This window comes from Diadema antillarum, unplaced genomic scaffold (assembly GCF_040938485.1).
Source record: "Diadema antillarum isolate AM-2024a unplaced genomic scaffold, OU_Dant_1.0 scf00000167, whole genome shotgun sequence".
NCBI lineage: Eukaryota > Metazoa > Echinodermata > Echinoidea > Diadematoida > Diadematidae > Diadema > Diadema antillarum.
In genome coordinates, this window is record NW_027271056.1 from 859,411 (window position 1) to 875,833 (window position 16,423).

At 39.4% G+C, this 16,423-nt stretch overlaps 1 protein-coding gene across 3 annotated transcripts in view; it reads left to right on the forward strand.

Annotated features, from left to right (window-relative positions):
• Positions 1-16,402, forward strand: part of LOC139722567 (phosphatidylinositol 4-phosphate 5-kinase type-1 alpha-like) — a 59,224-nt gene extending 42,822 nt beyond the window's left edge. Inside the window, exons 12-17 of one of the 3 annotated variants that reach the window (XM_071633856.1) lie at positions 1,586-1,669; positions 2,621-2,754; positions 5,863-5,898; positions 10,543-10,692; positions 11,485-11,815; positions 15,072-16,402. In XM_071633856.1, the coding sequence (XP_071489957.1) occupies positions 1,586-1,669; positions 2,621-2,754; positions 5,863-5,898; positions 10,543-10,692; positions 11,485-11,815; positions 15,072-15,360 (1,024 nt within the window). In that variant the 3' untranslated portion in view covers positions 15,361-16,402. Of the gene's footprint in view, positions 1-1,585; positions 1,670-2,620; positions 2,755-5,862; positions 5,899-10,542; positions 10,693-11,484; positions 11,816-14,972 lie in introns of all 3 variants that reach the window. The other 2 variants (XM_071633858.1, XM_071633857.1) reach the window with 2 other exon arrangements.
• Positions 16,403-16,423: the final 21 nt, after the last annotated feature.

Genomic DNA, 16,423 nt, shown 5'->3' on the forward strand with positions numbered 1-16,423 from the left:
TCTTTTTACCTATATTGTACATTTTGCTACTAAATGCTACTTCCGGCGGGGACATATATTACGCACCGCGTAATTTCTACTTTTCCTTGTTTATTTTGATATTACATTTTACTGAAGTTTTACATCCCTTAGTATATGAAGTTGAACGTACAAATGAGAAATTATGACCTTTACCATCTGGCTGTATGAATTTAGGCTGTTGTAGTACAGTATTGGTCCTAAAAAAATGCCCTGTTAGTTGTCAGTGGTTCGATGGCAGTGTATGTATTCCTTGTATCATGACACACACAGTTAGAGGGAAATTGATGTGATATGGCACTCTTTGTGGTGGACTAATGCTTGGTGCACAAACAGGATGACTGGACCACCTGATCGTCCAGTAGTGCAGACCTCTGTTGCAAAGCCCTCTCCTTGAACTTTGGAGAGCACACGCACACACACACACACACACACACGCACGAGTATTAAGGAAGTATGTAGGGCAGATTTAGGCCAGTACCAAGTCTGTCCTGGTGGTATGCCAGTCTCACTTTTTGTTTGCACAGTATTACAGCATCCTTCCTCTCTCTGGTTTGGGATTTCAGTACTTCACAAGATGTCAGACATCCCCTTCTAGGAAATACAGTCAAAACTGCCCTAGTGGCCACCTGCTGTATGCGGCCACTGAGAAATCGCCCTGATTAGAAAAGCCATGTTCAGACCCTCTGTGTAGTGATCATCTGTCTAACGCAGCCAGCGGCCACCATTTTTGTCTCCCACGGTAGATTTTAACCTGTCTATAGCAGCCACAGACCCATATGGAGCCGCAACCAAGCAGATAATTCATAATGTTTTTCTGCTTTTGCTGCTCTGGCAGTCATTTATGGCTAACGCTAAGTGATTGCCACTGCTGCATTCACCCGCCATTCAATCATAGTAATGCACTAGCGAATTGCTTGCTTGCTCTGCTCATGCTACTGTATGAAACACTGCTTCTGCATGAAAAATGTGCATACATACACATAGGCCTACATGTACATGTAAGTACTTGTAGATGGATACAACAATAATACATGTACATGTAGGCAATGCACACAAAATATCAGATAACCTGTATATAGCGGCCACCTGCCTATACTGGCCACTCTTTCCATCTCCCTTGGGTGGCCGCTATAGACAAGTTTGACTGTAGTTTGTCTTCTGTGTATGACCTTCAAAACTTTTCAGGTCGTGACCTGGCAAATTGTTGTATGGCAACTGTGCTCAAGTGAACCCACTTGCGTGCTTGCCTGCTGCACGTAAAATGATAGGCAGGATACTAATTTTGCACGTGTCTCAGCCATAAGAATTGATGGAATGAGCACCACACGGATGCACGTACAATAACTTTTGTGACAAAGGGTGAAGTTTGAGGATCACACTGACAAATGTAATAGTAATCCCAGGTTGGGTCATCTCTTTGCATCAAGTACTTGACCATACCGCACCATTTATACGAAGATTCTGTGAAATGTTACACTGACAAGAATATATCAGTCATGTTGAGTTTTTTGCGATCACTATGTGTTTTTTTTTCCCCTCTCTCTCTCTCTCTCTCTCATAACAGGAGTGGTGGTATTCCAGCTAAAAGTTCCAAAGGGGACAGATTACTTCTCTTCATTGGTATCATAGACATCTTGCAATGCTACAAGTAAGTCTCTTGTCACACAGAAGAAGAGAAATCTGTACATCAGAAAATGAATGTGATCTGAAAAAAAAAAATGGTGTTGTAAGGTGAAAAAGAACCAAAGCAAAATGAAAACAAAGAATATGGTCTGGCATCGATGAATTTGATCTGTCTTCTTTTTTCACGTTTTAGAAATACCAAGAGCCCTGAAATATATAGCCCATAATTTTTTATTTTCCCCACGTTTATCTTGTTTATAGGGTCCTTGACACATTTGGTGTGATTGTATTGTTGCTGTCCAACAGATTGAATATCTGAAAGTTATCTGTAGGGATAAAAAGAACTAAGCAAAGCAACAAGAAAAAGAGATATCGTACAGGGCCATGAATAGGATTTTTGCCACTCTTTTCTTTTTACTTTGAAAACATGCCAAATATGCAACCCTAGAATAAAGGTTATAGCCCTTCATTTTCATTTCTTTTATCTTGTTTGTAAATTCTGCGGCATTTGTGGTATAAATACATTGTTTCTGCCCAACAAACTTTTGTAGTCAAGGATTTAAAAGCATGTGTTAAGACCTGTAATGCTCTTGAGTTGTTACTATGATCTTTATTATGATTGTGCCATACAAGGGTATATTATGATTCCCTGTAGGGTTAATAATAAAATTCTCTGCTGATACACAATTTGGGGTAAGTATTGTGTATCAGAGAAAGGAAAGAATATATTTTTAGTGACCTCCTTTTTATGCTCTCATGATAGGATGAGAGATACACAGGTTTCAACGCAACATCCTGACCTTGTGTTTCTGTATTGTTTGAACACAACATCCTGACCTTGTATTTCTATATTGTTTGAACACAGCATCCTGACCTTGTATTTCTGTATGGTATAAACACAACATCCATACTTTCGATCTCTTTATTGTTTTGATGGGACATCCTGATCTTGTATTTCTCTATTGTTTGTTAATAGACTGAAGAAAAAGCTAGAGCACACATGGAAATCGGTGGTACATGATGGCGACACAGTCTCGGTGCACAGACCAGGCTTCTACGCGCAACGCTTTCAGGACTTCATGGCGAAACAAGTCTTCAAGAAGATCCCATGTAAGATAAGCCCCTTGTAGTTGGCAGCGAACCAGCAGATCCACTGCTGCTACCCACATGACATGTGCACACAGCCATAATCACTATCAATGGCACACTGAGAACACCCATTTGGAAAGATCAAAACCATTTACTTTTTGTCTGTGAGGTGGTAGCTGTCATTTGCAGATAACTCTGTAGAGTTTCCTGAAATCTAACCCTTGATGAGCTCTTTTGTTCTGCAATATTTGTTTTACCGAAGAGACCGTACCTCAAGTAGTCAATGATGTAGATTGAGCTTTTATTTTTACAATATTGAGCTCACATTTATAAGGTCTCAACTGGGTAAGATTGTTGAGTGTTTCCTTACCTTTTTTTTTTAAAGTCTACGGATGGGGCGGATATATCTGGAAAAAAAATGAACTATCATCGGCATGAGAGCTACATCACTATTTACTAGTGGTGGTTTTTCATGTAGATTTTCAAACTCGGAAGTGTGTTATGGTGTGTTTCATTTTTCTATGGAGTGGCATGAACTTCAGCAGAAATGGACTTATTGGAATTTAAAGTTATGACACATCAAGAAAATGTTCAAATTAGTGACAAGGCAGCATGATATGTGGTACCACAGTCAATCCAAATGTAAGCAGACAAAGACTCGATGCCTCATCTTTAGGTGCTTGCAAGTTAACTAAGGAGCACAAAAAAAGCCCCTTAACAAACAAACAATGAAAAGCTAATAGCCTCTTACATTTCTTCTTTCCACATTGGTTCAGAAGCTTGATCTTGATTTGACCCCGTCTGGTTCAATTCTATCTAAATCTGCAGGGTTCACCAAAGCACAGCTACTACATTTATAGAATAGCTCCAATTAAAAAAAAAGCTGCAGTTGCATCAGTCTCGTTGCTGGCAGTATTAACAGGAAGAATTGTATCTGTGCTACTAACAATCAAAGCGGCTCAATATCAGCTACCATTCAGACTCTGCCATCAGCCTCTATTGAGGAATACAAACAAGATACTAACAATTTTAGGGGAAACCCCAGATGCATGTAAATGAAAGTGTAATAAATGGCTTTTTGATTGAGGTTAACAGTTTCGGTTCATAGTTCTCGCATCTCTTTATAATTGTAGTCCATGTGGCTATCATGCACAGAAAGGAAGCCAATTAAAGTGAGTGTGTGTTTGTGGTTTGTAGCATTACATCGTCTTCAAAACGCTTTGTAAAAACTTGTTTTCCAAATGAGGTATCAGATCAGGTTTACAGTGAATGAATTTTGCTTCAAAGTGATTAGGATGTATGAAAAGGGGAAATGAGCATTGGGGAGGTTATGAATTGCAATTATCAATTGCAAGTCCCATTACAAGGGTTGACTGCATGAATCCTTGCCTGTTAGATTTCTTATCAGTAATAATGAAGTTTTTACCTACAGATCATCTCATGAAATCCATTAACAGGTTTGTGTCACAAATCAAACTTAGAAATATTTGTGAACATTTTTATTTCCGTCTGGATATGCCCCTGTAGTAGATTCTAACCAAAGTTCTTGTAGACATCCATACACAGTCTCAGGGAATACTTTACAATTGACTCTAGAGAGCATTGCAGCAGATGATTTTATCACTTAATTTTGGACAACAGGGTTCATGTGAGTGTGGAGAAATACATCACAAGAAACCATCCTCCTTTTTCATATCTTCTTCATCTCGTTAAAGGGACTGTACAGTTCTGGTCGAGGTGAGGATTTAGCTTTTAACGTTTTGCGAGATATTCAGAAACCATTCTATGAGATGTCAAAGAGCATGCAATTCTAAAGGTTATCAAAAGTTTATTTGATGAAAATCAGTTTTGAAATGGCTGAGATATCCAAAAACAAGGTGGAACAAAGAGATCCTAATAAAGTTGTGGCCTGTCGCCTTTTATTATTATCACTTTTTTGGATATCTCAGCCATTTCAACACCAATTTTCATCAAATAAACGTTGAATCCTACTTAAAGTTACATGCTCTTTCATATTTCATAAGAGGTTTCTCTTTATCTCACTTAGAAATGTTCAAAACATGAATCCCTTACCTCAACCAGTACTGTACAGTCCCTTTAAAGTTTTTTGGATGAACACCTTAAATTCAATTGATAGTCATGATGATGGCAAGATGATATTCTGTTATGAATGCAAACTGTCACTGAATGTTTTGAAGACGATGTGAAACTGCCAACCACTGCTCTGCAATATGTTTGGTTATTTGAACAGTTACACCGGGTCCACTCACAACTTCAGTGGGAAGATTGCTTCCGCAAGCCATTAATGCTTCCTGTTGGATCATTATTATTGCTTACAAAAGGCAGCTTGTGTGGCAGTTTCAGTGGGGAAAAAAAGGAGGAGGTTTGAAATCATGTTTAAAAGTAAATGTGCATCTTTAACCAGTACTGTCTTGGGAAAATAGCAGCATGTAGGAAAAACCAAATACTACTTGAACATCAGTGATGTCCTTCATTTCATAGTAGCAAAGTAGTGAAATGTCAGTGTTGAAAGTGAAAGTGCTTTTACCCCTTGGTATGCAATCACAAGAGCCTGTGTTGTTTGTTGTACAGCACTCGAAGCTTTCACAAAGTACACCATTGTTTTGGCGTTCTCATGTGCTACCTTTACGCATGATTGCTGTGTGCAACCTAAAGCATCGTCTCATCTTGTAACTTACTAACATTAGAGTTTGTAGAAAAAAAAAAAGAGTTTTAAAGGGTTAGACTACACAGGCTTCTCACAGTAGTATGTCATAGATGCTTGGTGGAAGAATAAAAGGATGATATTCTGAGGATACTAGTTGATATCTGTGTCACCCATAATAAGGCCATGTCTTTTCACCTTGTGATGAATATTGTTCTGAGAATGCCTTTATGAAGATATGTAAACAACCCCTTCACAGAGGTAGAAAATTATTTGAAGGTGACTTTCAGTAATGCCTGATCCGATGCTTCGTTTTCCAGCCGGCTACCCTGCCCTGAGTATGTCCTCACGCCCTTGTGCTTCTTCTAACGATATGCCTAATTGTACACTGCAGATTAGACATCTGTGACGTCACTTACATGGTTCCACTTGATTCAAAGTGCTGATGATTACTTTGTCTGCAGCCCAAATTGAATGTGACGATCCTGCAATGTCGAATGGTAACGGACACCTCTCAGTCAGTTCGTAGTTAGCACTTCCTCCCTTGCAAATGCGTACGCTTTGAAAGGTGACTTGGTTATCTTTATTTCATGGAAGCGTCCTCTCTTCCTCGACATTTAGAGCATGCTTGACTACGGGGGGAAAAGTGGAAAATCATTCATTTTAGCTCTCTGTAGCAATGCACCATACTTCATCTAAAAGGTGTAGGGAGATACATTGGTAGTATATACCGTCATTTGAGAGGTGCAAGAATGTTAATTCTATACAAGGTTAATAGAGTTAATGTTCTTTTTAAAATAACTGACCTGTTGAACTGTCTTGTAATCTCCATTTAGATGCAAATGCTTGCCATATAAAAATACATCTGGTCATGACTTCAGAAGCTTTCTCTATTGTCAGAATTAGATAAAATTAATCAAATTTGGTAGCAGGCATGCAGTAATCTTTGTCACTTCATATCACCATCAATTCATGGATGTGCTTTAATATTAATCTTTGATATTTATCAACGAACCCTTCGTGAATATTTTATGGTGTATGTTTGCAGAACTCCATTGCCACATGTACATTAAAAAGCAGTGTGGTCATAGGCGAAAGAGAGCTAGGTCTCTGGCTAACATTAATTTCCTCTGATGATCCTGTGTTCCACAGGTCTGCTTCTTGCTATGGTTCACAATTCCCAATTTTCATCAGTATTAGTCACATTTTGTATTCCAGTCAAACAATGAGTTGATAAAACTTTTTACACTGTAGCTGTATTACCCCAAACTCTTCTCGTCATATCAGTTTACTGCTTTCCCAAAGAAGGACCTGTGATGTTGTTAAATTACATAAGACTACTTGATGCACGTAAATAATTTCATATGATGTGCAATCATCATCAGCCCCCTTCCGTATCACATCATTTTTTGCTACTTCTTAACAACATCTTTCATTACATATATGAGAGTATTTTCGCAGGAGCAACAAGCACCATTAAACAAATTCAGTTTGTTAGGGAAAGATTCTGCAAAAGTGAACTGCAACAGGACCCAATTAAAAGAATGTCATGTCCATATGATCGTTTGAATGTTAGTAAATCATCAAAAGTGGTATTCAATAGGCAGCTCAAGAAATGTGCTCGGGTTGCCAGACTGGTAGTTTGTATTCGTACAGCAGTAGTACCCCGTCACTACTTGACACAGAATATCACCAATTTATTTTCATGTCGTCGTGAAGGACGATTTCTTATAAGTACTGTGTAGTGGGAATACATTGTCACACATCCATATTTAAAAGACAAAGAAAGGTGACACATCATAACTTTGTCATATTGTGGTCTTTCACTGGACAAAACAAATGAGGAATTTCCCCAATGACATCATAGTCATGTGGTCAAAGGTGTCTGTATAAAATTCCTTGTCAGATGCCAGGATGTGGGACTTACTGACAATCAGAACTTTCAATATTTTTATATATAAATTCATATTCTTAACAGTTGTCTGATTTGTTTGAACTTTGACTAATCTACTTTGACATTGTTTTCAAAGTCAAATTAACTCTTTCTTAGGGTTCTCCCCTGACAAAATTCTTTTGCCTTCAAGTTGCCCGTTTTAACAAGAATTCAGACTCTGAGCTGCGTCAGCAGTTGGGAGTGGTATTTGCCCGAGTCCACTGAAGTTATGGTGTTTAACTGTCATGGATTCACATGTATTCTCTGCTTTGTAATTTTTGTGTGCCTTGATAATGGGGCATTGAAACACTCAGTAAAGAATTAGAGAGCCATCAGAGGATGTTTTGAATACTAAAATTTGAGGTCTGTCCGTATTAGGTCAAATACAGGAGGATTGTAGGCAAATCGTGGACAAATGGTTAAAGCTTATAAAGCAGAGTACTATAGCTGTGTCATAATGAGATAGAAATTATATCTATTTCACAATACCGCATATGTAATCTCCAAAGCTTTTTACAAACCCATCAATTTCATGTTATTAGATGCTGCATGTTGCATGTTTGTAGATTGCTGGTGAAAAGGGAATCATTGGAAAAAACTTAAGTCGGCTTTGCTGATTTTATTGCATGGAGCCATACTGCCGAAGAAGATAATCAGGGAGAAAATTTTGTACAGGCTATTTCAACATCTGCTTGCTTCAATATTGTCAAAAAGACATTCTATGCAGACATAGTTACATCTCTTCATTTCATGAACTACATCAAAGTAGCATACAGGTCTTTGAGAAGCATGCTGTATATTGTGCAAATATGGCTGTACTAAAGACTGTGTAGAAGGGAGGAAATTCTGCTTGTACTTTTACAATGTCAGCTAGCCATAGAGTGCAGAGAAATTTAAGTAAAAAATCGGCAAAATGGTGGTTTGTGCATTGATTCTTCCTGATGATTATTTGACGCAAATCAGTGATGAATATACAATATGAAAATTTCCTACCAAAATGGTGTTGATTATCATAGGAATCGAAACTAACCGCTATGCAAATATGAGCACTGCCTTCTGTATGTCCACAGGTGTTCTGTTGTAAACGCGGTGCGCTAAGTCTTTATTCAAGGCAGCGAAGGGAATATCCAAAGGGTTATGATGTCCACAGCTGTCACGCGGTGCACTTAGTCTTTATCTAGAACAATGTACCGTTATCATATCTAAAGTTCCTAATAAAAGGGATTATCTACTGTTTTTATACCACCCTCTCAACAAATACATCTGTTTTAAACAAAAATCACTCTGTTCAGTTACAACATTATTAATTATAATGTATTGTAGTGTACCGGTACATTGTTTTTGCATAATCTTTCATTGTTGGATGGAAATAAAGTGACATTGGCGTGGTATTAGCGTTTTCACCGTAGCGTTTTCACCGGAAAATGATAAATAATTGAAAAATATGCTAAAATTCACGAGAAATTGCTTTTTTGTTGTTGTTGTTTTTAGATAAAGAGATATACACTGTATTATAAGCTTTGGATATTCCCTTCGCCGTCTTGAATATTAGACTAAGCGCTGTGGACATCATAACCCTTGGATATTCCCTTCGCTGTCTTGAATAAAGACTAAGCGCACCGCGTTTACAACAGAACACCTGTGAACATACAGAAGACAGGGCTCTTCTTTGTATAGCGGTTGGTCTCGATTCAGAAGTACAGGGATATAACAACGAGACTAAATTGGTTTAAAATTCATTTATTATGACTAAGCTACTCATTTGGAAGTGCTATCATAGCTTGATAAGCATATCTATGCCCGACAAACAAAATGACAACAAAAAGGTATTGCCACCTCAGATGGTACCAATATCTGGCCTGGCCCATGGACTAGATTGACAGAAGGCATTACGACCATGAAGAATCTACATGTAAATGACTTTGTGTACATTGTGTGACCTGGGGAAGGAGTTAGTTTGCCAATGTCATCAAGAGACTCCAAAAATGTAAAATTGCATGGTGAACTGTAAGTAGTGATGAAACTCTTTGTCGAAGAGACCACCCACCTTTCTTTAGTGTGATGTTAAGGCTGGTGGTTAGATGACATAAACTCTTCAATGTCATCTTGCCTTATTGTCTCATCCTAAACACTGTGAAAAAACAAACAAACAAACAGACCAACAGACCAACAAAACAGGTGATTGGTTTCAACCTCTTACGGTTCATTCTTGGTGACTAGCAATAAACATGACACCATATCAACCGGGCATGTCGTGTCAGTGCAATAAATGAATGAATTGACCAGTATCATATATTTCTAATAGCAAATTGTGTTATGATCAAAGGCATTGGCATTAATGTAGGCATTCTGTTTCTATGTCCTGGGCCCCGTTTTATCAAGAGATAAAATCTATTTTAAATTTCCTTACCACACAGGCTGCCATAGACTTACAGTTGAAATCAACTATATAATTAATTTTAACTCTTCATAAAACGGGGCCCTGGAAAATTCATGTACGGTTATTGCCAGTAATTTTCTGTGTATTTATTGTACTAAGGTACGTATCAGCCAAACCACAAAATATTCAAAATTTTCCTTTGTTACATTAGAAAAACGCTGTTACAGTGTAAAATCTTAGGATGGGCGATGCCGGGGGCCATAAATTGGTTTCACATACAAGAATGATAGAAATTGCACCATTGTGGTGCTTGGTAGCAAGATATTGGTTTATTTCACCAAGAAAATCACGCTAAAATCTTTTGAATTTCAATTCATATCTTGTTGGCATCGCTTTGAATGATGCTTTGCATGATTGATGGTCTGGAACACTTCATAATTGGACGCAGAAGATAACACAAAGCTTGAAATGGGAATGTTGGACAGCTTAACCAAACAAGCAGTACCTCTCAAGTTTGCATTTTGCCTGTGTTTAACAGAATCTGTGTGTGTGTGTGTGTGTGTGTGTTTGATTGCTTGACCTCTTTCGGAAGCTGTTCTAGCATTGTGACACTTTGCAGAGGACTTGGGCCTTCAAAGCATTATCAGAGACAGCATAATTGCCCACCCCCCCCCCCCCCCCCAAAAAAAAAAAAAGTGATAGAGACCATTTAATTTCCTGTAAACTGAAATGAAGGTACAAGTGTATGGTGTAGTTTTAAATATGTGAAATTTTGTGCAGAGGATAAAGTGTCACCCGTTGCACTTTCTCCGTTGACCTTTCTGACTGCAGTGAAACACTCCCCCTCCAAGAAGAGGGGCCAGGCAGGCATGTACGGCCAGAGCTCTAGGCAGACTGACGGCAGCGGGTCCAACAGGCCCCGGTCACAGACGGAGCCCGTCCTTTCGGAAGCCAAGAAGACACTCCCAACAGAGGAAACAGGTATTGCTGCCAGCTGGTAGGATGATAGTGATGGGTGGCTAGTGATACGTGTCTGTTGTGAAAGTGCTAGACTCGTCTTAGGAGGGAATGATCGCTATGCATGCTTATATGGTCAGGATGGCAACTACACTTGTAGCTAACTTTTTTTAATTGATGTTCCTGAAGACAGACCCTTGACCAATCTGAAGTGTTGAGTGGAAAATGCTTTGCAAAGTCGACTAATGAACCAGCCTAAGGGAGAATAGCCCAGGAGTCTTCGTTAAGACTCCCACATCACGTAACCACTGATAATACAATGTATATCGTTGTTGGGGTGACAAGACCTTGTATCTCAAATTTTGATGAAAATGACTTTTTTGGATTAATGGTCAGATAATCAGTTAAGTGATATCCTGTCTTACCCCCAAAATGAAGCCACCACGGCATGTGAAAGGAAAGGCTATACCATTTCATGTAGTGATTTGGCTGCCATGTTTTTTTGCTCTCCTGAACATTTGACATTTTATAGATTTACAAGAGGTCGTGTTGCCCCAGCGACGATACGTAAATCATTTTCCATGAAGACTAAGTGGCACAAAATTTAGGGAAAACACGTTACTAGTTGATTTTTTGTTAAATCTTTGTGATAAACTTTGACATGATCATTAAGTAAGTTTAGAGGAAGGTCAGTATAGAAAGATAAATATCATGGAGTATGATGACATGACCAGTATATAAGCTGAGAAAAGTGGTATTATGTGCATTCTCTTTTGTCACTTTTTGTTGAAATTTGTTTGTTTTTATTCCTGCCAGGAGCTCGACCCAAAGAACCCAGACCAGACCTAGTCCCGAGCACCCCACCCCTCAGTGGGGAGGCATCAGGTTACACGCCCGCTGTGGAAGTCACAGAGGCACAGGACAGCGAGAAAAGCTCGCCTGCCAAGACCGCATTCCGACTGAAGCAGCAATCGACAACAGTAACGACCACCACCGCCACGACAACCGTGACGGCCACCAGCGAGGACCAGGCCTCCCTCTCGGACGTCAACATCAACACCGACGATGCCGGCAGTCTGGCCATGAAGGAGCTCGAGAGAAAACTCTCCGCTGCTCAAGTAGAACAAACGGTTGACTTTACGCAAAGGTGAGGGGGAGAGCGCGTGAAAGTACAGAGGGGGTTCGGAGAGCGGGGGATGACACAAATTGATCTCTCCTTGTGTTGAGATGAGTGTCAGCCATTTCATATTGGCCTAGGAACAAGGGGGAATGATACTCTGTCATCTGGCTCAATTTCTTTTTTCTCAATCATGAAAATCACAACATACCTCTAGCTTTTAGTAGATGCTTCTAGCTTCTTTAAGTACAGTCAATATTGATGTCATAGCGTGGAATGCATACTCTAACTGCAAGTGACAATGGAGGTAATACTGTTCAGAAATAAATGGAGGAAAAATCTCGAACTGGTTATCACTGTGTTATAATGTATGAGATATGTTGACCTCAGATTTGAAACAACATTTGAGAGGAACTTTTGCCATTGTGTTCTTGGATCTATAGGACACTTATTATGGGGACACAGGGTAGTTTGAGTATGTCAAAATACTGACATCAACAAAACGAAGTAAAGAAATAGGTCTCGCTTCTTTCAAATGTCTGCTATTGGTCAAAAAAAAAAAAAATCTCTTCTATCCATGATGCAATGTGCAAATAATCTAATGCACAAGATTGGCGAATGTTATTTCAAATTCAACATTGGTCCCCACTTGTTCTCACGTCTGATTATTTTCTACGTATTATGTTTCTGAGAAGCTGCCCTTAATGATGAGAGTGTGTCAGTGTCATTGTTGGGTACTTGATCGAGACGCCTTCAAGGTACCTTGACTTACAAGCCACCCTTAACTGATTTTGTTCCTAATGGCTTGTGAGATTGTCAGACAGACTGAGTAGATACTCACATGTACAGTACAATCCTCCTATCTAAACATGATAAATGTGGCAGTTTTCTTTTCTTGACAAGATATACTGTAGTGCAGATGTTTAGATTTATTTTGTTCTTGCTTTTGTTGTTGTTTCTGGCTGGCCCTGAAGTCTCTATGATGTTGTGTCATTACCTTTGTTTATCTGTCTATTAATCCATATTTCTATGTCCATCTTTTCTTTGATTCTGTGACTAATTGCCAGCGACTTGTAAGATATCACATAGAAAATCTATACAGGTATGCTAAGCCATGCAATGATGGGCTGGTTGAAATTGGAATCATGACGCTGAAGGTCAAAGGTCAAAGGGACAATGTCACAACCTTTCAGTCTGCCTTTCAGTCAGTGATTAGGAAAAGCATTCAGTGAAAATTCTGTCAAACTTGATTCAATCAAATCAAGTACCAGGACAAGCCATGACAGGGTACTTATGCTATTAGTCCTTCTCTATGCAGGTTTATTCTGACTCTCCCGATCAAACAGTGTATCTTATCACTGAAATACTGGATAAGATTCAGTCAAAGTCAGTTGGTACCGTTAACCCTGACAATGCCTTGATTAAGTACATTAGATACCAGATAATACTTTGGTTACAGACTTCCGTTTTAGCAAGAGGTGTGGAGTGGCTCTCTGCTGCTTTGTACACAAAATCAGTGAAGGGAGATATGATGAGGTGTTCTATTATTCCTTGGCCATCAAAATCTGATTCACGTAAGATAACAAATCTTCATCATCGTCATCTGAAAATCAATTGAAAAAGTGCATTTTGTTGAGAAATGTCAAATATATTTGTTGTATTTTCCCATCATGCATATAGTTCATAACATCATCGAATTCTTCCACTTTACAAGAAATCATTCTTAAAATGTCATAATGCACACTGCTTTGCATTTCCATTTTAACTCTGTTGTTGCATTGAACTAATTCTGCTTTCATTTACTCATGGTAACACCATAATCAAATTTTGCTGTCATGATTCATGAAACAGCTTTTATATTACCATTAGGGCATGCAATATCTCGAAAGAATCTTTGTATAACTTTGCAGGCTGAAGTCTTTTTAACTGGTCAATATTTTTACTGCAAATTCTTAATTCATCAAAGTTTAGTGAGTGCCCGATACATCCCAGGTGATATCCCTGAATAGCTCATTGAATAGTTCTTACAGTCTGACCTATACACGGAAATGCATCTAGTCTTCATGCTTTTAAAAGCTGATCTTAAACAGACTCAAGATGGACTCTGCATTTTCTTCAGTTTGTTCTTCTTGTGAGTCGCTAATCCCTGTTTGATATATGCCATTTCATTTGTTCACTTTGTCACAGTATATCCAAGCTGTTTTACCTCAATCTAACTCATACTGTTCATTGATACTGATGCTAGATGATGTTAGATGTGTGATGCAAGTATTCTAAACTCTTCTATTTCAGTGCTTTATTTTAATGTACACTCTCCATGCCCTTTAACCCTTGCACAGTAGTTAGCAATGGCTTTTGTTCTCTTATTGAAGGCTCTATGTGGTAATGAACTAATTAAGGAGGGGGAAATGTATTTAGTGGGATTGCTACCACTTCTTAACATTCCAAGAGTCTGGTCATAAAATAAAGAAACCAATGATTGTAGATGCTTGATTATTATTGAGTAGGAAAAGCAAAGTCCTTTAATTTTTGTTTTTTACTACTGAAATCATATAAAGTGAAGGGTATGGTTTATTAGGATGGATTACAACATGTTTGACTCTGGTACTCATGAAACCAGAGCCAGAGTATCATGAAATCAGTCATGTTAATATGAAAACAATAAGAAAACAAAAACAGATAATTGTCTTTTTTGTGCCGAAAGTGCTGATGCTTGTATGTATGTGTGTAGTAGAATAGAGCATCACTTTATTTTGACATCTAATACCCAACATCTCCTTTCTCCCCATCTCTCTCTCTCTCTCTCACACACACACACACTCTCTCTCTCCCCTCTCTTCCCTCAACACCCAACTCTCCCTCTATTATTTTTCTCTATATCTCTCTCACATGGCCCTATTTTGAAATCTTTTTCCACCAAACATTCCATACAATCGGTCTTACCAAACCTCTGCCCTCCATTTCCTATCTAATGATAAATTCTTTTTATTTATTCTCTTAATTTTTTAATCACATTTTGATTTGTTCCATTCAAACTATGGAAATTTATGTGCATTTGCTTCCTGTTATATTTTTTGTTATTTATCCATATCCTGTCGAGCACCTTCCATCTGCACTGCACCTATTATTTTGCACGCTTTGTCGATTCCTCCCCCTTCCCTCCTCCTTGCTACGTTCAAAATAACAGACCCACACTAACAACCATGTTGCCATTTACCCCAAACCCCACCCCGACGACGTCCCCCACTATGACCTCCCCGTCTGTTTCCCCTCCCCACTCTTACAGCGGAAGCAGCACCCTAGATACTAACAGCGAGTCCTCCCCGCGGAAAAGCGCCTCGGATCCTGCAAGGGACTCGCCCTACCACCTGTCCGAGTACCAGGGCATCATCGATAGCGAAAGTGCCGAGGATCTGACACCAGGGGAAAAGGGAGGACTGGATGCCCTTGGAGAGTGTATTGGTATAAATGGTGATTCCCATGGCAACGATGATGCCAGGACTCCTCAGAGCTGTGACATAGACAAAGGGGATGAGCCGGAGATTGATGGGAATGTAGGAAGTGTCTGGCTATGAGTGGCCTAGTGTCTACCTGGCGGTAATTTTTCTGGTGGGGCCAGATAAGGCCAGGAGGGGGCACCAATCGTAGGGGCGGGCTAGCCTTCACTCCAGTGCTAAGGAAATGCAAGCACTTTCTGCATATTGTCGCTGAATCGTTCTGTAAAGTCTTCATATAAGTGTGTTTGTCAGGGTGCCGCCAAGCTTCGAGCGCACAAATGGTCATATGCGTGATCGCGTTTGCTTCCTGTGCCGTGGACGTTTGCAAGTCGTCATAGTCATGAATCAAGTCATCTTATGGACCAGGGGCGACAAATTGAGACTCCTTTCCGTACTGGACCCCTGCCATTGCATCGGACCATCCTTGCAGGTGGAGTAGATGTGTAGCCTTCGTCTCGACAGCTGAAGAAGTTTTCTCATTTAGTGCAGGATGTAGCATTTCTCTGCCACTACCAGATGCTTGATATTACCAATCCCAACCCATATAGTGGCATGAGGTCATCTAACAAGCATGGTATGTGTAGAGTGTATTAAGTGAACCTCCCTGACCCTGTATCCCAAACCCAGTGTAGTCCCGAGTTGTCACACCCTTGTGCTATTGCCAAAGAAGGAAACACCCTAGTCCTTCCCCAGGTATATGATATCATGTTACCCATCCTAAAACCCACACACTGTGTATGAGGAAGGGCTTTCTCAGAGTCCAAGTTTTGAATATATTGATTACCAGTGACCCCTTTCTGAAAAAACTGCTACGTAATGTGTCATGAATTGTGAAAAGTAAAAATTTCCATAACATTCTGTTGTCCGTCCGTGTTGCATCTGCATCTCCAATGTGAATCATCTTTTGGTTTCATGCTCATACTTAAGACAGCTGTCATTTAGAAGCAGTGACTGAAAAGGGAAAAAAACCCCCAAAACATCAGTGGTATCACTGTTTGCAATGTATGCAATGCATGGCATGCCTGCTTTGCATGCAATAACCATTCACATGGACTTGAGACATTTTTGTAATGTTTTCATTGTGTCCTTTAGAGCGATATTCATGGCAAGCAACCCTTACCAGGAATTCATTAGATGGTAT